The 26151-nt window shown below is 38.2% G+C and overlaps 1 protein-coding gene across 3 annotated transcripts in view; it reads left to right on the top strand.

Moving 5' to 3' along the window:
* Window positions 1–13423, top strand: part of LOC140239923 (uncharacterized) — a 23133-nt gene extending 9710 nt beyond the window's left edge. For all 3 annotated transcript variants that reach the window (XM_072319740.1, XM_072319739.1, XM_072319741.1), the window contains 3 exons: window positions 5261–6366; window positions 6904–7129; window positions 11816–13423. In XM_072319740.1, the coding sequence (XP_072175841.1) occupies window positions 5261–6366; window positions 6904–7129; window positions 11816–11937 (1454 nt within the window). In that variant the 3' untranslated portion in view covers window positions 11938–13423. The remainder of the gene's footprint in view (window positions 1–5260; window positions 6367–6903; window positions 7130–11815) is intronic.
* The last annotated feature ends 12728 nt before the right edge of the window (window positions 13424–26151 follow it).

Here is a 26151-nt window from a genome sequence, read left to right as displayed (position 1 = left end):
GATATTTGTGGTTGACGCAATCATGATTCGAGAGGGGGCTCTTCCACCTCTGGCTCCCTCTCACTATAGTATGTTAAAACAACAGAAATAAAGATGAAAATTGGGGGGGGGGGGGGAGGGTGTCACGCCAGCCTTTGATTTTTTTAAGGCTCCCCTCCGCTTTACGGAATTCCTGGATCCACCCCCTGTGACGCGTTATGGCATTTGCAGTTAGTTTGAAAATTTTGACACCTGTGGTCGACGCGTCATGACATTTGTAGTTAATCCCCGATTTTGACATTTGCGGTTGACGCAATCGCGGATTGAGAGGGGGCGTATCCCCCATTAGTGCCCAATCTCTTTATTTCGTCAACACGACAGAAATAAAAAGAAGAAAATAGGGGAGGGGAGGGTCGCGCAAGACTTTTACTTTGCAAAGACGCCTCCCCTTAACGAAATTCCTGGATCAGCCCCTGTAATGCAAGCAATGAGTTTGGTCATTTGTGCTTGACGCAATGATGGATCAGGAGGGGGCGCATCCCCCTCTGGTGCCCCCTTTCTTTTCTTTTCTTTCTTTTTTTTTTTTTTGGTTAAAACAACATAGATAAAAAGAAAAATATGGGAGGGGTGCGGTAGCCTTTAATTTTGTAAAGCCCCCTCCCCTTTACGAAATTTCTGGATCCGCCCCGTAATGCAAGCAATGGGTTTTGATATTTGCGGTTGACGCAATGATGGGTCGAGAGGGGGCTCATCCCCTTGGTGCACCCGCCAGTGTTGCGCCAGCCTTTGATTTTGTAAAGGCGCCCCTCCCCTTTACGGAATTCCTGGATACCCCCCTGTGACGCGTTATGACATTTGTGGTCGACGTGTCATTGCATTTGTGGTTAATCCCCGATTTTGACTTGTTGATGCAATCGTGGATTGAGAGGGGGCGCATCCCCCTTTAGTGCCCCTCTCTTTATTTCGTCAACACAAGAAAATGGGGAGGGGGGAAGGTCGCGCAAGCCTTTGACTTTGTAAAGACGCCTCCCCTTTACAAAATTCCTGTATCCGCCCCTGTAATGCAAGCACTGAGTTTTTCCATGTGGTTGACGCAATGATAGATCGAAAGGGGGCGCTTCCCCCTCTCGTGCACCGTCACTAACAGAAACAAAAATAAGAAAAGGGGGTCGCGCCAGCCTTTGACTTTGTAAAGCCCCCCCCCCCTTTACGGAATTCATGGATCCGCCCCTGTGTCGTGTTATGACATTTGTGGTCTACGTGTTATGACATTTGTGGTAAATCCAATATTGATATTTGTGGTTGACGCAATCGCGGATTTAGAGGGGGCGCATCCCCCTTTAGTGCCCCCCTCTCTTTATTTTGTGAACAAAGCAGAAATAAGAATAAGAAAAGGGGGGGCGAGGGTCGTGCCAACCTTTGATTTTGTAAAGGCGCCTCCCCTTTATGGCATTCCTCGATCCGCCCTTGTGACGCGTCAGGACATTTTGCAGAAAATTGGGAAATTTTGACATTTGTCGTCGACGTGTTATGACATTAGTGGTTAATCCGATTTTGACATTTGTCGTCGACGTGTTATGACATTTGCAGTAAAAATGGAAATTTTGACATTTGTCGTCGACGTGTTATGACATTAGTGGTTGATCCGATTTTGACATTTGTCGTTGACGTGTTATGACATTAGTGGTTGTTTTGACATTTGTCGTCGACGTGTTATGACATTAGTGGTTGTTTTGACATTTGTCGTCGACGCGTTATGACATTAGTGGTTGTTTTGACATTTGTCGTCGACGTGTTATGACATTAGTGGTTGTTTTGACATTAGTGGGCGATTTTGACATTAGTGGGCTCTACAGGGTTAATCTTTGTATATATTTACAAAACAAAGAAATATAAAACAAATTTGCTCCTGCACCAGTTAGCTACAATTAGTGACAAATTTCCAGTTACTACCACCCACCATAGCAAAATAGGACATATTACTATCTTATACTATGGTTATTTTTTTCGTAGTGGCCTAATATTTGATACTTAGTATTATACACTAGTGTAACGGACATGACACCCTTGTAAGGTGAACCATATTTTCACTTCTTTGTTTCAAAATAAAAAGATTAAAATAACTGCACACTGCTAACTACATTATGTTGTTGAACAAAACACAATGACATACATGTACTATATGTACAATACAGAAGACCATGTCTCCATATCTGCGAATAGGCAAAGAAAACAGAACGAACCAGATCTGTATGAAATAAAAAGTTTGAATACAACATCATTAAAATGTACTCGAGATTGCATCAACTTTTATGCAATGAAACAGGACCACAAAACTGTTTGGTACCATTATCAAATTAGTGTTATCATCTGAAAGAAATAAGGTATGTAAATATCATTTCTGCAAAGTTCTTTCATTTGGCATTGATGTCATCCTTGGAGTAGAATCATCCTCTGTTATCCAATCTTTTATAGACTAATGTAAAAACTTCCACTGCTAGTACCAGTTCTTTATCATTGTCAACAAATGCTTTCTTTTCTTGGCTAGAAGTGAATGATCAAGCCCCTTTTTTTCTGAGAATTTTCACAACATATAATCCATTTCCATGTAGAGTGATCACCTGGGCAACAAAGTACATGTATTTCTTGTTTTCTTCACGGCAAATTCAACTTGTTCAAATTGTATAATCAACTTATTGCTTGCTTAGGCACTTCTTAAAGCTTGCCAGAGTGGTGTACTGGTTACATTATTCTCACCAGCTTGTGAGTAGGACTTTTTGAAATACTGGATGCTTTCCCTACCAACTGGTTGTAAATGATTATGCAGTGTACCTTTCAGTGGATAAACATCTCCTCATAGCATCTCAAAATTGTGCTGTTTGTACAATGCTGTGTGCTGTCATATACACCGGATATCCCTTGGCATAGAGGTACATCTAGTGTAGTTGTATTGATGAAATGGATAGGCAGCATTCAGACCGACTTTCTCTGACGATAGAGCTACATGTACTGTCAACACACTTAATAAAGCAAACAATTCCATTCTCAGCCCTCTTGGCAAGTGATATCTCATTAATGTGCCACTGAAGGTGTGGATTTATAGAGTCATAGAGATGAGAGAGGTACATGTATGGATGCAGTACAAACTTTTTTTTTTTTAATTATGAGGCAACACCATCATTGAAGACATTGATGCTGGTGACATTTGGATTCTTTGTTGTTGTATCATCAGTGATCATGTATTTGGATGCACGAGGATCCATTTGTGCAGGAGTTCCTGGCTGTTGTGTTGACTCCATGGCAGATATAGTGTTAAATGTGGTCTAAATGTACTTATATATCTATGTAGAACGTGCTCATTTTAAGTACAGAAGGGAAGGCCAACAGTGAAAACTCCACTGTCTAAATACTCCTTGGAATGACAGCTGCTGTTTATCAGTCAGAATTACAAGAGGTGGGAATGGATTAAACCGGTGTAACAGGGTAGCAAGATCATCTAAAATCAACAGTCTTCCAGTGGCAGAAAGCAAAGTCTGCTTGTTTTTGTTTTATTGAGTGATGTGCAGACTTAATTATTTACTCAAGTATAGAAATGTCCTACTATCCTCAAGCAATTAAAACTAATCACCACCCTGTTTCACTGGGCCACAGTGTTATTTCTGCCACTTGTCTAATATGAGGTGTCATGTCCGTTACGCAAAGTGTCATGTCCGTTACGCCATTTACAGGAAAACTAGAAGTGGTATAGAAAAGTGGTTTTCACACATGCAAGGGGATTCAATCCAAACATAGAAAATGAATTTGCAGCAACTTTACACTAATTTCCTCTTGGCTATGAAAACTTATAGTAAAAAACGTAACGGACATGACGCTTCAAATGTTATAGAAATCACACAACTTTGAGGATCAATAGGTCAAAAAGTGATGAATGCTAAGGAATTTGGTTGTGATTTTCTGTTGATATATACACTGGACTATAATTTAAAAGCTGAACAAGGCCTCTGGGACATATCTGGCCTTCTTTAGAGACTGGAACACTAAACTCTCTAAAAATAGCCAAATTTTTGCGTCATTGCAACACATCATACAGTATTTTCATTGACTGAGAAAAATACAAAATTTTGCAATGACAAAGATGCGACTACTGAAAAATTAAAATATATATGTTACTTTCTTAGAATATTTGAGAACTTAAGTGAAACTCAAAACTTCATTTTTTCACCAAAGTGAACATTTCTCATGGAATTGCCCATATGCATGTATAACCCATTAAAGATTATCCGGGAAGTTTGTTTATCTGGGTTTTTTTTTTTTTTTGCCAAAAAGGTCAAAGGTCAAAAGGTCAAAGATCAGGTGAAAGTGCTGAACTTTACCCTTTCATCCTTATCTCAGAAGTGACACAAGTTATTTTGAAACTTAGTACGTATGTATGCATGTTCTGCCTGACAGTGATTCTCTTGAATTTTAGAGTCAAAAGCTGGCCATTGGCCATCCAAAATCACGTCGGACTAGCTAAAAATCATAAAATTCTGAAGTAACTGGTCCGTCTGGCTAACCAAAATATTGCTTCAGTGTTAAAATTGATTCTAAGTAGTCCGCCTGGCTAGTTAAAAAAAAAGTTAAGTGCGACCCCTGCAAATAAATGAGCTCTCATTCATCCAATTAAACCTAGATCAAGGAAGGTGACATTCAACACATTTGTAACAAACATGTCATTTTGATATTTTGCCAATTTTGTGAAAATGTAATCACATTTTGTCCACATGTACTTTAGACCTTTTAGGAGAATCATGCATTATGGAAGAGGCATACCTGTTGCCATAGCAACATAGTTTTATAGAATTGTAATGCACTTGGAAACCATGTCCTGCAGCTTCTTGCATTCAAATGACTAACATTCCTCTGCATTACTTTAAGGTAGCAAATTGACACTATTTGCTGAAATGTTACAGGTATTTACATTTGATTTTCTACCTTCTCTCTAAGACTTTTTTTTGGGAGGGGGGAGGGGGATTACATCAACAAGGAACTATACCTGTCCATTGCAGGCTTGCTTTTTTATTTTTTATTTTGTTTTTTTGTTTTTTTAATTTTTACTTTTCTAGTTTTAATGTGAGTTTCAGAAAACTTCATGCACGGAGGACAAATATCTTAGTACTGATACTGGGCATATTTGTGAAAAAAAAAAAAAATTGGTGCCACTTTGTTGAGATACTGGATTCAGATTAGCTTTAGATCAGTGTTGATTTTAAATTTATGTGTTTGTTTAACCACTTTGTAGAGACCCAACCACAGGGAGATAGAGGAGCAGAGTCAGCCCCTATCAGTTATGTTTCCGAAGGCTTGTATCAGGGCACCTCAAGCAGTTCCAGTGAGCAAAGGCTCTTTGCACACCCAGTACAGCACAGGCAGACATCACCAGAGGCCACTGGTTCAATTGACGATCCACCGCTCTTGATGACTGGAGTCACTTCGTCCACTGCAGCTGAAGGGTCAGAACTAGAGTTTGGGATGCTTCCTCAGGGGCCAGATGGACCAAGGGAGTGTTCTTTCAGGAATCTCTTCTCCAGCATCAATCAGGAGATGCCCACATTGTATGCAAGTCAGGGTAGTGATGGGCAACCAGGGATCAGGTGTCAAAAGTTTGCTTCATCCATAAAGGAACCCTTGCACTGCTCCAGCCAGCCACTCTCTGAGGGCTTTCCAGTTCTGACCGGAAAAACCACTTTGCCCTGTCAGCATCTTTTACATGGCATAGCTGTCCAGCTGAAACCAAGTGTAATGGGCTCTAAGCCGATGCAAGCCAGTCTGCAAGGGAAGCTGCTTGCTGGCTCTACTAGGAGTCCGTTCGTCCAGGTAACATCGACAGCTGCTAGTGCAAGTGCTCCTGAAGACAATGCCATTCCGGGACAAACTAGCTCTCCCTGTATAGTGAAAGTGCGGTCCCTGGCAGATGTCCTGCCTCTGTCACAGCCAGCCAGTGTGTCTGTATCTGCAGAGGAAGATGCCACTGTGATGGAAATTCCAAAACCACCAGAGCTGTTCCAACAACCCATGGCTGATGTCAGTCCAACTAGTGTGGAGACTGACAGTGGATGTGCTGCAGATGACTGTGCCTCCAGTTCCACCATGCTTTACCCCACTGCTGAGGACTCAGAAGCTACTCATATTGCTGATATGCATAGTGAAAGTGGAAACTCGGATGACAAGGCAACGAGTGTAACCACAACCATGAAATCTCTTTCAAAACAGACCTACACAACAGTTGCTCCCCCTAAAGTTCCTCCAAAGAAGGCCAGGAAAGCACTTCATAATCGCAAATTTTGCATCAAACCGGACATGCTTCATTGCTCTCCCCAGGATCAAATTTTTACTTCAGAAAGTGAGGTGAGACTAGTAATGGACGTCTTTTTCCTGTGCTTCATATTTTTACTGTCTGGATGTGAAAAATAACATTCACTCTTAAAGGAATTTCTAGCAGCTCTTTAGCCCACCCGAGCCAATTAAAAAAAATCTTCTATAAAACGACAAATGGTCTAAGTGAATACAAAATTTAATGGGGAATGTACATTCAAGTTTGTTTATGGCAGACTCAGGGGTGGCAGTGTTGGACCATGATCATGTTTGCAGCCAGTTTTCAAGTTTTGATGTAATTCTCTTTGAAACATAACTGTAAGTCTATCTGCAAACTTGGTTAGCAGTTTATTGCCAGGGTGGTAGAATGTGGAAATGGACACCATGCCCCATGGAGGTCCTTGAAAGTCAGCAAGAAATGCAGGAAAGGTAAACTTGTAGATGAAGTTAGACCCGCAGGGCAGTATGAATTTGCTTTAAATAAGAATCTTTGGTGAAGACATGTGTTTTTTAATTTTTTTTTGTATCTGTTTCTCGTCCCCTTCTGTTCTTCAATATGCCACTGTGAAGGACATGGTAGAGATCAGTCCCGGGACTGGAGTTGAGGTTGCCAATAGTGTTCTCCAGTCCACCACGGCTCGGTCTTCAATTTTTGGCATGGCAAGAGTCCTGCTGCTACATCTGTTCACAGTAAAGGAACTCCTTCATAGTTCCATCAACGGAAGAAGTTATTCCTGCCATGGTCGAAGATCTGTCAAACCTGGGCTTGATCCACATAAGATAGCAGCAATTATTGGTAAGCATGACTTGTATTGGACCATCAGTTATTTGTTTTTTGTTTTTTTTGTTTTTGTTTATGTTTTTGTTTTTGCTCTCCTCAGCTGCCTGGCTCATGTCAGTTATCGCAGTCTTTTTAACTGTCTTCATATTTTAAGGCCTTTGCCTCAAAATTGAAGTGGAATTGTATGTTTTCAGGTTGTCCATCTATCCGTCCATAGTAAATGCGATAAGAGTGACGGTGCTTATTTAGGAACCGTTCCAGGTATCTAAATGAAACTAGACATTATATTGATATACTGTATGACTTGACAAAGCTGTGCTTATAAACTGTTGGGCTCTCTAGCTTAGGGTCAAAAGTCAGAGTCAAAGCAATAAAATTCACTAATTTCCCCTAAGTTGTCTCTGTAATATGTATTTTCATGAAGCACAATATCAGTACATGAATCGACCGACATTGATTCCCTTTGAAAAAGTTTTTGGTCATTAGGTCAAAAGTCAAGTGTTAAAGATAAATGGCAATAGAAAATAACACTATTGTATGCTGAAATTACACTTTTCACCATACTCAGTAGCAGTGAAATTAAACGTGAACACAATTCAATTTTGATGTATTACTACACAGTGATTATTCAGGGAATGTGTGGGGTTGTGGGGTCAAAGGCCAATTGAAAATGTTGAAAATGATTCTGGTCTTATCTCATGATTTTCATCAGCAAGATGGTATTCTGGTCTTAACTCGTAATCTACAAAAAGGCCCTGTCACACCTTTCTGGGTAAGCTACGTGGGATTGTTGTGGGTAGGGATTTTTCAGTACGCAGGAAAATTTTCTGCCTGTGGATCAATGAAGGGTTGGGGGAGGGGTCTTAATGGGGCCTAAAGTGTACAATTTCATCTTCTACTTGAGGACCCCATTAGTGATTTTCACCAGGTAGCATCCTTAGGGGGATAGGATCTCAATTTGTTCAAATGGGCACCATGTCCCACCTGGGGGCCCCAGGCCCCCTCTCACCATAAATGTTATAAACCTGAATCCTCCGATCACCTCAACCGGAACTGTACAGTCCCTTAACCTAAGGATTAAGCTCCAGAATTATAAGATTAAAAAATATTACACATTCCTACGCAAAGTAACAGCAAATATTACGATGGAGATGTACGTAACTTCTATTTTTTTTTTACCCTTCCCACCCCAGAGTTACACCCTTTCAATGTAAAAATGACCATCTGAGACTGTGCTTTACAAAACCAACAAAAGGTTGGTCCACTTGATTTTACATGAAGACACAAAATAGGTGAAACAGGCCAATGTTGTCAATCTTGAGATTTACATAATAGTAATATTTTCTGATGGAGCTACACTGTATTCGTCTATAGTATGTTTGAGATCATAAAATGAACTGGAAAGTGTGTTTTAGCAGTTTTGCCAGAACACTTTTCTTTCTGAAGAATAGTAGTGATTAGGTATGTCTTAGAAGCCCCTATTAGGTCTTAAAAATCCTTTACACACTTTCATTCTCAACACTGATATCTTTTGACAGGATGTTACGACTGCTTTGAAAGTTGACATTAATCATGGAAAGAATGTGTTGATAGAGCATGCTCAATTTCAGCTTGATCTGATATTCCCTCATTATTGCTGCTGTGGTGGTTTACATGGTGTAAATCCTTTTTCTTTCTTTTTTGTGGTCGCATTCTTTGCACAGCTAGCATGGCTTGGTAAAAATTAAGCACTTGAGTAGACTCTGTACTTCAGAGGCTCTTTTCTCAGGTCACATTTTCCAGAGAGTGATCTGCACTCCTTCCAATATTTATGATAGGTTAGGAGAGGCTATTTGAATTGAGTTAAATATCTATTTTGAAGCTTAACCCTAACTAGGCTGGGCTATTTAGGTAGATGACAGAGCGGGGGGATCTCGGCCGTCGACCGTGCGATCGCGACGAAAATTGGCACACACATTGTCTATGATGTAATCTAAAGCACCATGAAGTTGATTTTTTTCAAAAATTGTAATTTACACTAAATTATGCTAATTCATGCATGAATTAAATCAAACAATTTGGTATAAATCACTAAATAAAGCTCTAAACAGGCACATTTTTGTGTAAATATTCTTTTTAGTGTCCTTAGCAAATGTAAGAGAAAAAATTGCGGAATCAGAAAAATAAGTATTTTATTGTTTTTTTAATTTCTTATGTATTTCCTTGTTTTTTTTAACTTTGTTTTTATGCCTCCGCCACGAAGTGGTGCCGGAGGCATTATGTTTTCGGGTTGTCCGTCCGTCCGTCCTTCCGTCCGTCTGTAATGAATTTTGTGGACAAGGTAACTATCAAAACCTGTTGAGGTATCCTAATGAAACTTGGCATGTATGTGTATTAGGGGGTGAAGTTGTGCCTATCAACTTTTGGGTGCACATGCTCAAGGTCAAAGGTCAAAAGGTCAAGGTCAAATACATAAAATTTCACTGTTTCCACCATATCTATTGAATGCCTGAAGATATTTTCTTGAAACTTAGTGTATACATGTATTACCCAATTAAGATTCTCTGGTGAAAGTTTGGGTCATGAGGTCAAAGGTCAAAGGGTCAGGGTCAAATACATAAAACTTCACTATTTCTACCATATCTATTGAATGCCTGAAGATATTTTCTTGAAACTTAGTGTATACATGTATTTCCCAATTAAGATTCTCTGGTGAAAGTTTGGGTCATGAGGTCAAAGGTCAAAGGTCAAAAGGTCAAGTAAAAATATTAAAACTTCTTTTTTTTTCTCCATGTATACCTTTGAAAATTGTTCAAGGTATCTTCATGGAACATAGTATATACATGTACTGACTGGAAGTGATTATCTAGAGAATGTAGGGTTCATGGGGTCAAAAGTCGGGGGTCAAAGGTCAAGTGCAACACTTCAAAATTTTACTATTTCCCTCCTATCATGCAATGCCAGCAGGGTTATTTTTTTTTTTTTTTTACACTTGGTGTATGCATACATGTGTAACCTAATAGAAATTCTCTGGAAAGTTTTTTTTTTCTTCTTTTTTTGCCTCAAAGGTCAAAAGGTCAAAGATCAAGTGAAAGTGCTGAACTAACTTTTTCCTCCATATCTCGGAAGTGGCTCAAGTTTTCTTGAAACATAGTACATATTATGCATGTTCTACCTGAAAGTGATTATCTTCTGAATTTTAGGGTCAAGGCCTAAATGTATGGATGGGTCAAAGTCGAGTTAAAGTCCTTAAATCCCTAGATACATGCTCTCCTATTCATCCAATTAAACCTAGGTCAAGGAAGATGAACATTCAACACATTTGTGACAAATTTGTCATTTCAATATTTTGCCAATTTGTGAAAATGTAATCACACATTGTCCACATGTACTATCTAGACCTATTGGGAAAATCATGCATTATGGCGGAGGCATACCAGTCGCCAAAGCGACATTTCTAGTTCATTTTTTTTTCAATGAAATTTGTCTGCGACATTGTTCCAAACAAGAAAATATGTTATTAATTGATTTTAATCAATAAAACCCCAAAATAATCATGCTTTTATGAAATTTGCCTGTAAACACAGTTTGCATTGAAATTGTACACAAATTCACATTTTTGAGCAATTTTTGGTCTGACATGCACGTGCATATTTATGCGCAACTTCGGAACCGCGCACCCGGGCATCGCAAATTTGGTGTCAAAAGTCATGAAATGTCGCGGCGATAGCTTCTCGTGATAGCGATACATCGCGTGAAACGTCGAGGGGGGCCCCCGGCCTAGTTAGGGTTAAAGTATGCTCTTTGAGAATCTCTTTGAACTAAAAATCCATTTGTGGCGACTTTTTGTTCGTTTTATGATGCAAGATCACATAATTATATTCAAGATGATGATGGCCTTCAGCCAGAAATATTTAACAAATATGTGACCCGCTACAACAAAAGGATCCTAAAGTTGCTGACGGCCGAGCCGAGAAAATCGAGTTTGAATTCACATCATCAAAATTGGTCAAAACAATTGGATTTCTGTTTTTGGCATAATTTCGTACATTGTAGTGTAATGTTTTGTCCATCCTCTGCCGAAATTTCGAAGCTAAATGATTAAAGGAAAGGCAAGAAATTAGCGTTTTTCTGGGTCATGATTTTCCGACTTTCAATGTAAGAGAAACGTGTCGGAAGATTTGGATTTAGCGCCACCCCTAGCAACGAGGGAGTGATCTTATTGGTCAGTGCGTGGAATCCTGATTACCGATTGGTCGTGCGTAGACCGCTGGCACTAAGCTTGACTGAACATGGCGGAGGTCGCTAGGAGCGTGCCTTCTATTGTCGAGCGGTGAAAACTGTCTCGCCTCCCCATGACCATGATAGCATCAGAAGGAGAACTTTGAAGGCGTTTTTCTCAAAACTCTGATTTCCTCAACCACTTGACATGCGCTGATAAAATCATCGATATCTCTGCAACCAAGTACATTTATGAGTTGTGCTATATATCAAATTAAAGTAGAAGAGTACAGGAATAACATCATGCCATTTTCAGAAAATATCCTCCCCCGACTTTCGGATCCTTTTGTTGGAGCGGGTCACATATGGATTATATTGACTTATACATGTACTGGACTCTACATATCTTTTGTAAGAAATGCTTGTTGTGTGAATTGTCTTTTCATAATTCCTGTAATATCACATCAGCTTTTTATATGAGCAGGATCTTTTCCATTTCAGATGTCATTCGGACCAACTTTGGTGTGGAACTCCACACTTGTATCATCAAAAGAAACCTCCAAATTGCCCTGCACTACATCACCAGGTACGTGAAGAAATACAAACCGTATGCAGCTAATTAGACTGAGCTTTGACTCTCACTTAATGTTGAAGTGACTACATTCTGTCACTGCTTTGAAGAAGACAAATTGTGTTCAGGATGCAAATTCACTATCCTAATTGGAACTCACTGCCTTTGAATTTATTTTGTAAGTAATTGATCAGGGAATATGCCAATTAACAACAACGAAATTGGAAGATTTGAAAATGGGTATTTACTTTTAGCTATCTGAAGAAAGAAATGGGTCACCAGAAACAGTCAAAATTCTATATGTCACTCATGTATACTAAAGACAATGATTGTATTTTTTTAAAGATACTTAATCAGGAAGTATGCCAATAGCAGTGGTTTTGGAAGATTTGCAGATGGTTACTTTCAGCCATCTGAAGGAGGAAGAAATAGGGTACAAGATACAAAGTTAATATTCACTCAAGTTGTTTGTCATAGACAAGGATGGCAAGACATCTACATGTAACTGTAGGCATTAGGGGCATGCAGAAATGGTTATTGCCCATGTTGATTTACAAGTACACATTGTATAGCAAAAGAAAGTAGACATTTAGAGTTGGTTATGCTTATCTTATTGAATATATCTTAATATGATAATTATCTTACTGTATGTCACACAACTATGCTATTTACAACAGCATTGATTTTTAATGAAAACTTGTCGAAATATGTTTTACGTTTCCTTGGTTAAACGTATTGATAGCTTGATTCATTGTAAGTAGACAGGTGTGACTTTATATGCAATTGAAACAAGTGCAGGTTTATTTGCTTGAGTCACTTTTCTTTGGTTGGAGGGCAGAGTTTAAAACAAAGCAAGTACATGTACATATGTGTATAATGTACAAGTATTTCTTCACCAGATTGAATTGGTGCATGTTTGTGTCTGCTTTGTCCATAAAAGGTATGTGTCTATGTTAATGAATTGTGTTGTTCTCAAAAGAGTTATTCAAGTTTGAAGAATTGCAATTTAACTCCCATACCAGGATAGATGGTAGAAATCTTCCTGTCCCTGTAGATGTATGTGCTTACATAATGACAAAACAAGGGTACAGTGAAGAAAAGGGTTCCTTTCGCTAATAATATACTGTAAAACATGATATATTTGCGGCATGAAATTTTCACGAATTGGAGCCGACGGCCTTTTTCGTGGCATGAAATTTTCGCGACTTGCCACTGGCGTTCAAAACATATAGTGTAGATAAGAAATTTCGCGTGCATTTTAATTTCGCGAATCTTGGCGCTCGCGAAATTCATGAAATTAAAATGCACGCGAACATTCCTTGTTTTACAGTATATGTATACATACATACAGTGTGGCCCAGAAAGACCGGAAGCACCTAAAAGATCTTTAATTTTAGCAATATTGTTGCAAATATGTCATTATCTTGCATACTATTGGAAAAGTCATTCTTTTTCCAATAGAATGACACCAAATTCTTTAATTTTGGTTAATGCGTTATAAAAAAAAATAAGTGACATAATGATGATTTCTTTACAGGGTGGCCTAGAAAGAACGGAATACCTATGATCTTTAATTTCAGCAATATTGTTGCAAATATGTCATTATTTCGCACACTGTTGGAAAGGCCATCCTTTTTTCCAATAACATGATACCATATTCTTTAATTTTGGTTTATGTGTTATGATATTAGGACCATTTTTGTCAACTCTTGCAATTTTCAAAATGTGATCATTTTGCACTCTCAGAGATACTGAAACCAGCGAGAATTTGGCTTGCCATAGAACCACAATGTGTGGGATGTGGGGCGGAAGGTGTAATTGTCATTGTCCGCTATCATTGTGAATAATGTGAATGTCATTGTGAATGCTACTGGTTCTATGGCAAGCCAAATTCTCGCTGGTTTCGGTATCTCTGAGAGTGCAAATGATCACACTTTGAAAATTGCAAGGGTTGACAAAAATGGTCCTAAAATCATAACACATAAACCAAAATTAAAGAATATGGTATCATGTTATTGGAAAAAAAGGATGGCCTTTCCGACAGTGTGCGAAATAATGACATTATATTTGCAACAATATTGCTGAAATTAAAGATCATAGGTATTCCGTTCTTTCTAGGCCACCCTGTATAGAAATCATCATTATGTGACTTATTTTTTTTTTTTTTAAATTGAACAGATGTTTATATTGAAGCACAAAAATTAGACTATATTTCTGTATTTTTTGTTTTAGACACGTGTATTTTATTTCATTTTATTTCTTTTTTTTAAATAGATTTGTACTGTGTTTTGTGAAAACCATACAGCCATTCACCATGCACACCTGCATTTTTATATTACATGGACATTGTCAGATTTGTATTTGTCATTGCTTCTCCAATTTTCTTGTGAGATCATTTTGAAGGTGTTTTGTTGTACTGGTACTACTGCCCTTCAGTAGCAGCGTCTGCACGAAGTGGTCAGTGTGTGCTTCCATAGAGTCGACTTATCAAAAAAAAAAAAAAAAAAAGGAAAGAAAAGAAAATGGGGGGTTGATCTATTGGTAACTATTATAGGATTCTGATAGTATTATATATTTTTCTGTTTTCCTTCTATTCCAAGTGCCATTTTCAAAAACGTAGTATGAACTTGTCAATACAGTGCACTCCCGTTATAACGAACACGGTTATAACGAAATTCCGGTTACAACGAAATAAAATTTAGGGCCGCAAAATTATCAACTCTATAGATGTATTTTTATTGTTTATTCATTCGGTTATAGCAAAATTTTGTTATAACGAAAGAAAACTGCCGGTCCCGAGGACTTCGTTATAACGGGAGTCCACTGTATCTACACACAGTAGTAAGATGTAGGGCTACCAGCCTGTATCTGAATTGAAAAGAAAAGAAGATACAGTATAATATACATTTGATATAAGTGCAGTTAAGGAGAATGAAAAATAGGAGGTAGCTGTAAGTGTTAGTGAAAATACTACAGTGTACAATATGTATATGAAACAATTCCACTTCGGTAATTTTTTTTCCATACCAACTTTGCATTTACCAAGTTCATGAGCAAGTTAGTTTTCAACAGTAGCGGTTGTGTATTCCTGTAGATTTATGTTTAAGGGGATAACAGTATTGGAGGATATTTGAATTGCATGTTTAATATCTGTAAGGAACGACTTGCGTGGTAAATGCTGAAAAGTATTCTCGGTATACAGTCTGAGGGATTATGGTATGCCAACATACTCACATGTTGTATGATGTTCCATATTGGAACCCATTAAGCCCAGGCCCCAAAGCCTATACTGAAGTCTCCACTGTGGTACATTGTAATATATTTAGGATACTGTGTTGTATTCAGCATAACTTGTACAGAACTGTTTATGCATCTACTTTGAAGAGGCAGGAGCGTTTACTAGATTTCCTGTTGCTCATTCAACTCATTGTCATATGTTTTTGTTTGTGCTTTTTTCAAAAGGAAAAAAAGCTCAATGGATTTTCTTGGATACAGAGGTACACAATATTATTTAAGGTCAGATATTACCCGAGTAAGTTGTCATATAATATCTTATGGCCTTAAATGCCCATAGGTTTATGTCCAACATGTTTATTTTCGTGCAGTGAAATGAAATACAACCTATATTGGAATGTAAGTATGCAAGTACAATGTATACGTCTGTATCCTTTGTGGATGGAGGGTGAAATTTCAGTTTTCAGCCAGAGGTCAAGGTCTGTGTAAATGAAAGTTTGAAGCGACATGTTTTTAAAGTAGTAGAATCATACAGTTGTATATTGATCACATGAGAAGCATAGTCCCGTATCCAAGTACACTGTTAAATTGTTGACTTGCTCTAACTGCTCTAACTACATGTATTATAATATCGACATTGCAACTGTTTTGTGCGCATTTTATTTTGATTTACGTTCACAAATTTTTCAGAGATAGTTTTTGCCTGTGAGATTCAAAGGAAACAAGCCCAAGACAATACTAAGTGTATTTATTCCTTATGAGGCTAAGCGTTTCACTTTTGTTCACGTTATAGTAAGATGTCCAATTATATACATGTGATTCCTTTTGTTGATAGACTTACACATGTATTATGTACCAATCATGACTATTTTTTTTCTTCTTTGGTACACTGTAGACGTAATCTATGAGAGGATGGGGTAGTACTTAAAGTGGGTGTTATGTGTACTTTGTATACTGCTTGTACATTCAGTTTGCTTCTAAGATCTTTTGTGGATATCATTTGTAGTGAAATATTACTTCATCAACACCATCAAACAACATGCTTGCTTCCTGGAAGGAATGGAGAGGTAGACATTTTCGTGATTTTTAGTCACAAATGTTTAGAAAATATTTTTGTCAAACATGATGAGCTAATGTATTTTTTCCCCATCTGGCCAAGGTTCTTGGGTGTGATAAATTGTTTCTTTTGTTGAGAAATTGTCTTAGGATATCGCGTTCATGTACAGTGTAAGTCGAATGCATTTTTCTCTGCAAGTGTTAAGTAGTTGATATTTGAAGCATGTTCATGGACCACAAAATTACATGGAGGTCATCATTCCATTTTTTTTTTTAGATTAAAGTGCTCTCGGCGAAATTCATTGTCTTCAGGTTTCTCCATCTGTATTTACTGAGTACTCTTTCTGTGACATTTAAATCGGGAGGAAATATTCGGAAAAGCGCTTAATTGACGCTACATTAATTGTGAAGTATACTAAATACACTATACAGTAGACGTTGGAAAGACCGGTACATGTATTAGAGTAATGCATCTGGTTTTTATTAAATATCATTCTGGTCAGGACGCCTTTCACTTGCCAGTTGACACAAAGATCAGATTGTAGGGCCCTATATACATTAATCGACGCAGAGTCGTCCATGATACATTGTCTGTACCACTTATTTCAAGAAAACAAAAATGTTTAGGCGGAACCTCAAGTCACATATTTTACTTACACGTGTACCTTTAATCCGCCAATACGCAAATACATTTATCATTCTAGTTGTAGAAGACAACCAAACAAACAGGTTCTTATTTTACATGGGCTCACATATACAGTGGATGTTGTATACAGTGCATGAGAAGACTTTAATATGAAAATGCATGAAATTATTCATACGAGCTTGCACTACCGCATGACTTTCGCCCCGGATTCCTTTCATACTGCCGTATACAAGTTGTATATATCAGACTACCAGTGGCATACGAAGTACCGTCACTAGCTTGTGGAGGAAAGGAAATTTACACCGTTTAACATACACTTGATGAAAAAAAAAAAAACATCAACAACAGATGAGGCCAGTAGGAAGCTTAAGTGGGGGGGGGGGGGGGGACCTGGATTTTGAATTTTTATTTCATGTTGAAGTCTTTATTTTTCGATGGATTGCTGTATCTGCAACCTGTTAAAGGAAACCAAAACCTAAAGAGCAATGAGGATTGAGTGAAATCAACAGCATTAGTAGTACACATCAGTGAAAGTTTGAGGAAACTCAGACAATCTATGCAAATGTTTTGGCGTTATAATGACTGGATAAGGAAACTATTAAAGTTCATGTTGTCATGTGTGGACAACGATAAAGATAAAATCTAAAGAGAAGTCCACATAAATTCATTTTTTTTTTTTTTTCAGGGAAGTACACATTTCATCAACTTGATACTGACATCCATATAAAGATAGTAGTTAATCCATCTCCTTTCTGAAAGCGGCTGATGAAGTGCCCTTTCCTTACGCTAGTGTTAGACCAAAATCACACTGAGAATGATCGCACCAAAGAACCAAAATATTGATGTTCAGGCGGTTTAAACAGTAATATATTGCTGGTACGGAATCGTAATGTTCACAATACATGTACATGCAGTCAATAGTGATCAATTAAATTACAAATCGGTGATGCAATCACATGCATTGTAGTCAAATCCGAAATAACGAGGTCCATGTAATTCCTGTTAAATGTCCAAAGATGATGTTTCATGCACAGATAATGATTCCTCCGACGTAACCGACGTAAATCGATATAAAAACAGGTTACGGTGATCCAAGGCAAAATCCACAGTATAAATCTGCAGCGACACGTTTAGAAATGGGGGGGGGGGGGGGGGGGTGACCTCTATGGTAGAAGTTGTGACGACCGCGTCCAGTTGATACGTAATAATGATAATCCCGCTAATAATATCCAGCTAGGAATCCAGCCCGTCACAGCTTTGATGTAGCAATGTTCATTGACATGAGAATGGAGTCTGTCACAAATGTAGGCGAATCAATTCTCTGCAGGCAAAAGGCCATATCTCCACAAATAAATCAGATCAGGAGGTAACACAGGACTGACTAAAAGAAGTCGCTTCAGAGCCAAAAGTGACGTAACTCGCAGAGGTAAGTCAGAGCAGAGATATTAGGTACTCTCTGTACTTCAGAATTTCTGTGGCTTATATAGGTCTATTCAGGGAGGTAGGAGAAGCACACCTTCCCGGTTCATTCACCCCTTCCAGAATGTTCTGTAATTTGGTCCAAACTCGGGCTACATACTTCTACCTACTTGTACATAAGTTGTATACCAGTCCTGTGTGACTTTGAGAGCTTTCCAGAATCCTGACTTCCTGTCTATAACTTCCAATCACATTTGGCTACAGGTATAGTGTATGTTTTTTTTTCTCATCACTCAGCCAAACATGTAAGCATTTCCTAGAACATTCTAGATTGAGTGAGCTATAATAAGATATTTCCTTTCACATGCATGTACTGTATAGCTATACCAAACAGAAAGTCAAGTACACTTGTAGTCTCCTTATCCAGTGGTTCCAACTCCAAAATTTTAAAATTCATACCGTTTGCATCGATTGTCTGATTTTCCGTGCTCTACTTAATATGTTGCTGCTTTCACTTAATCCACATTTCTCTTTTGATTTTGGATTCCTTTACATTGAAAATAAATTTTAATTTTTAATGGAAATAGATTCTTCTTTGAATATTGGAAATTGTAATTAGATCAATTATAAAAATGTAACACATCACACACCCCCACACGAACCTTTCCTATTTCAGCCAACCCCCTTTTATTGAACGTACATATTATTCTCCCTCTGTTAATTCTTGTGTAAACTGTCATTTTTCACTTTTGTTTACATGTATCCTATAGCGCTATTTTGCCTTGTACATTTACTTGATTCGCCTTCGGAGCCCCCCCCCCCCCCCCAAACCGCCGCCATCGGAAAAAAAAACCCCACGCGCATCTCTTTCCATTATAGTAACCAACTGCCAACGAACAACATTACACTGTACATTCTGTATTCGTGTTTGACAGAGAGTGCAGCAGGAAACCGCTGCCAGACATCCTTGGAGTCGAAGCGGGGTACAATTGGGAGGAGCCGCCATCCGAAACGCCATCAACAAATGCATACGTTCGCGATAGACAAAAGGTTACAGTGGAAACTCGATATAAAGAGATCTGGAGCCTGTTTCATAAAGCTGTTCGTAAAGTTACGAACAACTTACGTGCAACTGGTGATCAATTCTCATGTGCTATACTTATCAGAATTTCCATAATTCAGCCCAAGAACTGATCACCAGTCCCTCGTAAGTCATTCGTAACTTTACGAACAGCTTTATGAAACACCCCCAGATTTTAGCAAAATATCTCCGGACGGAATAAATGAATTTCCTTTGTTTTGTATTGTTTATTGACGACTGATTAACAAAATGTCTGATATTAAGAATAATTTGGTCCTCAAGGTTCTCAATGTATACTGAGTTTCCACTGTATTAATTCCATGTGAAGGGTTGTATTCCGTTTGATTTTTGGCCCACTTATGACAGCATGGATATGGAAACATAATGTAGAAGCTCACCAATGTGACATCAAATGAAGACAGAGCACAAGGATGGAGAAGCCTCATTTAAAATAAATGTAGGTGTTGTTTTTTTTTTTAAATACAGACACACACCAAGTTTACTTTCTATAATCACTACGATTCGTCCCCAATCTGCGAGCTGAAATTCGTGTCTTAATACCTATTGATACTACATGTACATTGTATAGGCCTACATAATCATTGGTATTGAAGCTCCTGGAAAACAAATTAAAGAAGGCAAACAAACGAAAAAAACAACAACAAAACAACAACAACAAAAACTGCAAACGAACAACAAAACTAACGAACGTACTGCTGTAACATATACCTTCACTGACTGGCCTTCGTCTCGCTAAAGCGAAAAACAATTTTAGAAAACACACACACGCGCGCACACACCAAAACGAAGACAATAATCTACCCATCACTATCCCACAAACAACTTTTTAAGATCGTTACATTATTCACGACAAGAATTTGGAGATCCGGTATTGAGAAATGAGTGGTTCAGGATAATGTCATAATCCTTTCCGTTCAGTATAGCCCTTGCCTGACACTAAAGATCTCTTGTTTGTGTTTGTATGGTATGTTTTGCTTCTGTGCGTTTCAACAGACTATTATCCCCCCTTTTCCCCAAAGAAAGAAGACTGAAGTATTCGTAGTGATTATGGGGCTATATATTACTTCAATGATTAGAGGTATCGTACTGTATTTGGTGCGTAGTGCATATATACATGTAGCATCATAGGTAAAGCTGATAATCTCCGATGTTGTGTTTCCTTCCTTTAAACCTTGCTATTTAAAAAAGTCGATATGGAATAAAATTTGACCTAAACGCGTTAACCTGATTACACGTTGTTAGCCTTATCCCCAGTCACATAATCGATCGTGGGAAGATAATGGCGTTTGAAATGCCATTGAGCAAATGGGCATGTTTAGACACGAGTTCAATCAGTGAAAAAGTATATTACTGTAACAGGCCAAAGAGTTTGATCAGCTAAGATTGACGTTCTATCCTTGCAGTTTACATCCTGGTCACCCAAATTTATTGATGTGTCGATGTCAAAATGGGACCCCCGATTTCTATTTTGGCTTTATTACAAATTGGGTCCAAAATGACATTGATATATCTCTGCGTTTACCTTGAGCTTTATAAACATTCAATATCTCGAAATTTCTCATCGGGTTTCTAGACTAGAAAAACTAACACAACATCCAATACATTGTACACATACACACACACACACACACACCCACACACACACACACACACACATAGAAAACAGTGTCATGGAACGGAAGATCAACAAAATTAGGCCTATACGCGGTTCTAGGGTAATCACCTCCTGGACAATTACCCCAGACCCTTCTCACCCTTATCCTGAACCTATCCTAACCCTAAACCAAAATCGTAAGCCTAAATCTTACCCTAAATCTTTTGCTTTACTCTAACCTTATCACTCTAATAGTAATGTCCGCGGGGATAACCCTCATACGATTTACACCAGTCCTATTCTTTAGTGGGTTGCAAAGTATTGAGCGAATATACAGCCAGCAAGAAAAAAAAAGTAAACACTTTTTCGAGTTCATATTTTTCATAGGTTTTAATGAAAATCATATTACATACCATATTAAAGGTAATTTAACTGGCTATCAAACTAGTAGGTCGATATAAAAGGAAACTTTATGCATCTATGAACAGATTAGTTTTTTGTCCTCCAAGGCACAAAAGCAAAAATTGCAAAAATTGACATTTTGTCTTTCATTTGGAAATGCCCTTCAAGTTAACGACGATAACAGCAGACCACTTTAATACAAAATCAAATTGGGAAACTAAAGGGGATAATAAGAACTTTCTATTAGCTGAAACTTCAAATAGGGAGTAAGGGACAAAAGATGCTTAAGTATGATAGCACACGTACATGCAAACGTGTATGCTCCGCACCGTACGGATGTACAGTACGGTCGATATAAAGTAGTAAACACTGTATTTATATGAAATCAGTGCTGCCAGAACCCAGGGTGCGAATTGTTTTTGCCCACGAATTTTTTGTCACTGGTGCAAAATGTAAAAATAAAACAATAAAAAACAAGAATAATTATTTAGCGTCCGGCGTTGAAGTCGCTCTCAGTCTGAAGTTGTGATTTTTTCTAAGGGTCTGAAGGGGGGTGCGTTCGCACCTAACGCACCCCCCCCCCCCCCGTGACGCCCATGAGGAGAGTATCATTTATCACCGTGACAATCCTCCTGTCCGATAGATAGCTTTTGAACCACCGTGGAGGGATACACCGTTTTACCAATAGCCGACAGCTTTTTTGTGGTCGACAACGTCGAACGCTTTTAGCAGTTTAACATAAATGTATAATAATGTATGCTCTTGTCTATTGCCAAAAACCAGTCAGCCATTACTTTAACTTCAACGCTGTAGCAGAGGAATGAGTCTCCCTTAGACTATAAGGCACTAAGATATAATTTGCTTGCATTACTTTAACTTCAACGCTGTAGCGGAGGAATGAGTCTCCCTTTACAGACTAGTGATAAGGCACCAAGATATAATTTGCTTGCAGATAACTTCATTGTAATTGAAGAACACAGCCGTACGTTCCATCAATTTTGACATACAATTTCACTTCTTTCGAGTATAAGTAGAGACGTATAGTCTCTGACCAAATTTTACCGTGTTCATCTTGACATTATTTTCGTATAGCTTCTTACCTTGTGACCTATTCCAAACGCACAGCCCAACAACACATCCTGACGATTTTTGCGTCATTCTGGTCTTTATTACATGTTAAATAAGGGGAAAAGACACTTTCTTCGAAATTAATGCGGTTGTACGTACATGACTTGTCAACGTTCATCGGAATGCTGTGTGCGACAGCTAAATACTCAATGAGGTCCACATTAATATTAAACGTAATGTCTGCCCACGTCAGACGTATGTACAATGAACCCCGTTCAAATTTCGGGTGCCTGCGTCGTATCACCAAAAATGCAACCAGTGGAAATATTGTCGGCTCGTGATACACGCCCACCCTGAATAGTATTCCTTAATAATCCCCATGGTTATGTCACTTTCTTCTGATGACATTATGCCGTCATGCGTTCTTTGCATTAAGCTACCAAACTGCGCATACTGGCAGCTCTCTTAATTCCCCTACTTTGCCTAACACGTTCTTTTCGATCCGTTCCAGCGTGGAGGTAGGTTGCACAAAGTGTTGCTCCGATTGAAAAAACAATTTTCACCCTTTACGTTGTCGTTATTTACTAATCAGTTTAATGAAGAATGCCTCTCCAGTTGAAATACAACAAATCTGTATAAACTCTGTGTTTCTCATCAAGCGACTGACGTTAGGCCTAATCGCTAAAGTAATGACGCGTATTATCCACTGAAGATTATGTGGCCTGTGTTGACGCTGGCATAACTTGCCAGTTGTCACTCAATTGAGTATATGAATATAAGAACGACCCAAGTCCAATTTTTGGCCAAATTCAATTTGACATGGAAAATTGTAGCTTATGCATGGACTCATCTTGTGTATAAATGATAAATCCTAATTACCCCCGGAAGTGCCTAAAATAAATGAGTTAAATCTTATATGAATGTAAGAATGAAGGACTTGGGTCATTCTTACATTCATATTATAGCGCCCTCTGTCGTCCTTCTCTCATCACCATAGCAGAATATCATGTATATGAATCAAAGAACGACCCAAGTCCATATGAATCAAAGAACGACCCAAGTCCATCACACAAAATGGCCTCTCCACAATTAATGTTAATGTTAATTGTCATAATAATATATGTTCTAATTTGTATATACAATGTTGCCTTCCCATCACAGTTAGATAGAATATTATTGGACAAACAAAAAAGATATGAAGTTTTTTTTAGTTTACTCGAAATGGTCTTCCATGGACTTGGGTCATTCTTATATTCGTATACTCAATTGGGATTTATCTTTTGTTAAACAAGAACACTTCATTTTGTGCCGTCTTCGTCAACGGTCTACCAAAACCAGACTATAAACCTGAGCCCTGTTTCATTAAAGTTCTTCTTAAAGTGACGCACGACTTTATGAACGACTTACATACGGTAAACCAAGTGTTTTTCGTATTGTTCAAAAGCTAAAGATGAAACTTGCTGATGATGATGATTATTCTTACGTTTAACACATACAGTCGCACTTTGTTAAAACATAAGGGGGAAAATTGGCACACATAATATTGACACTTTGTATTCCAGTCGTTCGTAAAGTCACGTTTAACTTTACAATCAGCTGAATGAAACGGGCCTCTGGATCGAAATGGTCATTTTTAGGGATAGGGGAGTTGTTTTCCTGAAATACTCTAAGTTGGGAACCATTAACACTTTGTGTGACAGCAAATTGTAAGTACTATTTCGATCCTAGGCGGCTTTCAGTTGTTAGCTCCTGTTAAGTATATTTTCATACTCATAGAATAAGCAATACACATTTATAACAATAAAACTATATGTATACAAAGAAATACATAGGCCTAACCACACACAAAACAAAGTCGCGCAAAAATGCAAGAGATGCAAGACAGCAGAGAGATAAACAGGAAGGAAACCTACTACAAGTAGTATCTTATACGAAAACAAAGTTTGTAAGAATTGCAAGTGTTCAAGGATTTATGACTTCTTAGCATTATTGGGATCGAAACTGATTTAAAACTGACCATAATAGAATGATATTGTGAAACAAAATGAAATAAACAAAAAAACTTTCTGTCTTAAAGGTATTAGCCCACATTTGCAAACCCACGAAAATCAAAACTGCATAAAAACAGGTCCAATATGACTTCAAGTACAAGTTATAACAGTAACATACCTCACCTGTTGATATTTGTCTATACCATTCGATAAAAGAGAGAAAAATCATCGCTTTAACAGTCAGTCCGCAGCACGTATGCTAATGAGCCGATCCGGCAAGATTTATTCAGCACTCTCGTTGACGATCTTTGCGATCGAAAGGTGTCTCGTCGTGCGAGATTTTGCGAGACTTTGATAGGGCTATGGTTTTCACAGTGTAGTGACTTGTACATACATTCGTCATGGCTACAAGTCACGGTAAATTGTTTTCCAGACTTTGATTTTTATTTTGATACTAAATTTGCGTATAACATCGGATCTTATCATGACTATAATTATAATCAGTTGAATTTGCGTAAATTTTACCTGCTTTTCACGGAAGATTTTGTCGTCTAAACTTCTTTTTTGGTTCCTGACCGGATTAAGAAACTGTTGTTTCTGATTTTGGCTTTTTCGTAGAGAGGAAACTTAGATGCTCATCATATATTGGAGTCAAGGAGACGCAAGCATGATTTATACTAGTTTTTCCGTTTTGAAATGTCTGTAATTTTCACTCCTAAGCCGGAAGTATGCTCCACACAAAGTGTACAGTGGCGCGAAAGAGCTCTCTCATTGGACAGTGCTTGCATTCAGCGCTTGAACTACACGCGTGCCAAGAAACCGCAAGTGGCATGAAACCGTTATGTAGCAGCGTAATGACGTAATGCAAGCGCTGAATGCAAGCGCTGTCCAATGAGAGAGCTTACTCTTGAGATTGCACGGTTTCAAGCTGATCAGCACTGACATCGATGTATATTTTACTGGTTCCTGACCGGATTAAGCAACAAATTGTCAAGATATTTACATGGATACAAAGATTAGGAGATGGACTACCAAATAAAGCATTTTCATTGAGACGCAAGGTGAATTTGATATTTTTTTGACGTCTTGAACGTGTACTGCACGAATTACTTTTTTCATCATTTTTCAAGCTCAAATTACGCTATGATATTTTTCATTTACAATAATTTGAGTAACATGTGACGATAGTTTACATATTTTCCTTGAATTTGATACCAAATTTGTGAACATAAGGTGTATTTTTGTTGCCGAAAGCCCAAGGACAAAATCCCCTTACGCAGCTCATTACGTATGCAAGCCTAGAGCGGGCTTGCATACGAGTTGAATAAATACGAGCGAATTATCGGGTGCTGCGGACTGACTGTTAAAATCGATTTTCAAACCGAGTCAACCCGACCCAAAATCGAATCACGAGCGCGGGCTAGCTACGTACATGTAACTTACACATGTATCGCATGCATATAGCCTGACCATGCACAGCGGCTGCGTGTAGTTACGCATGCATGTAGTACGTACGTGGACCGGAGCTAGCGAGCGTTATACGCATGCATACAGTGCATTTTCATTTATTTTTATGAAAGTAATGGACTAATTGGAACGAAATTTTGCTCAGGTGTTACTGCAATCATACCCAAACTCCATGCTAACTATGAGACCAATTGCTGCAGGTTTACAAATGTGGGCTAATACCTTTAAAAGTTAATAGAAGTATATTAGCACAGTGCAGTAAGTCACTATAATAGGTATTCCATACA

This window comes from Diadema setosum, chromosome 16, assembly GCF_964275005.1.
Source record: "Diadema setosum chromosome 16, eeDiaSeto1, whole genome shotgun sequence".
Lineage (NCBI taxonomy): Eukaryota > Metazoa > Echinodermata > Echinoidea > Diadematoida > Diadematidae > Diadema > Diadema setosum.
The sequence above is the reverse complement of the archived record's forward strand: the minus strand, read 5'-3'. Positions and strand labels throughout refer to the sequence as shown.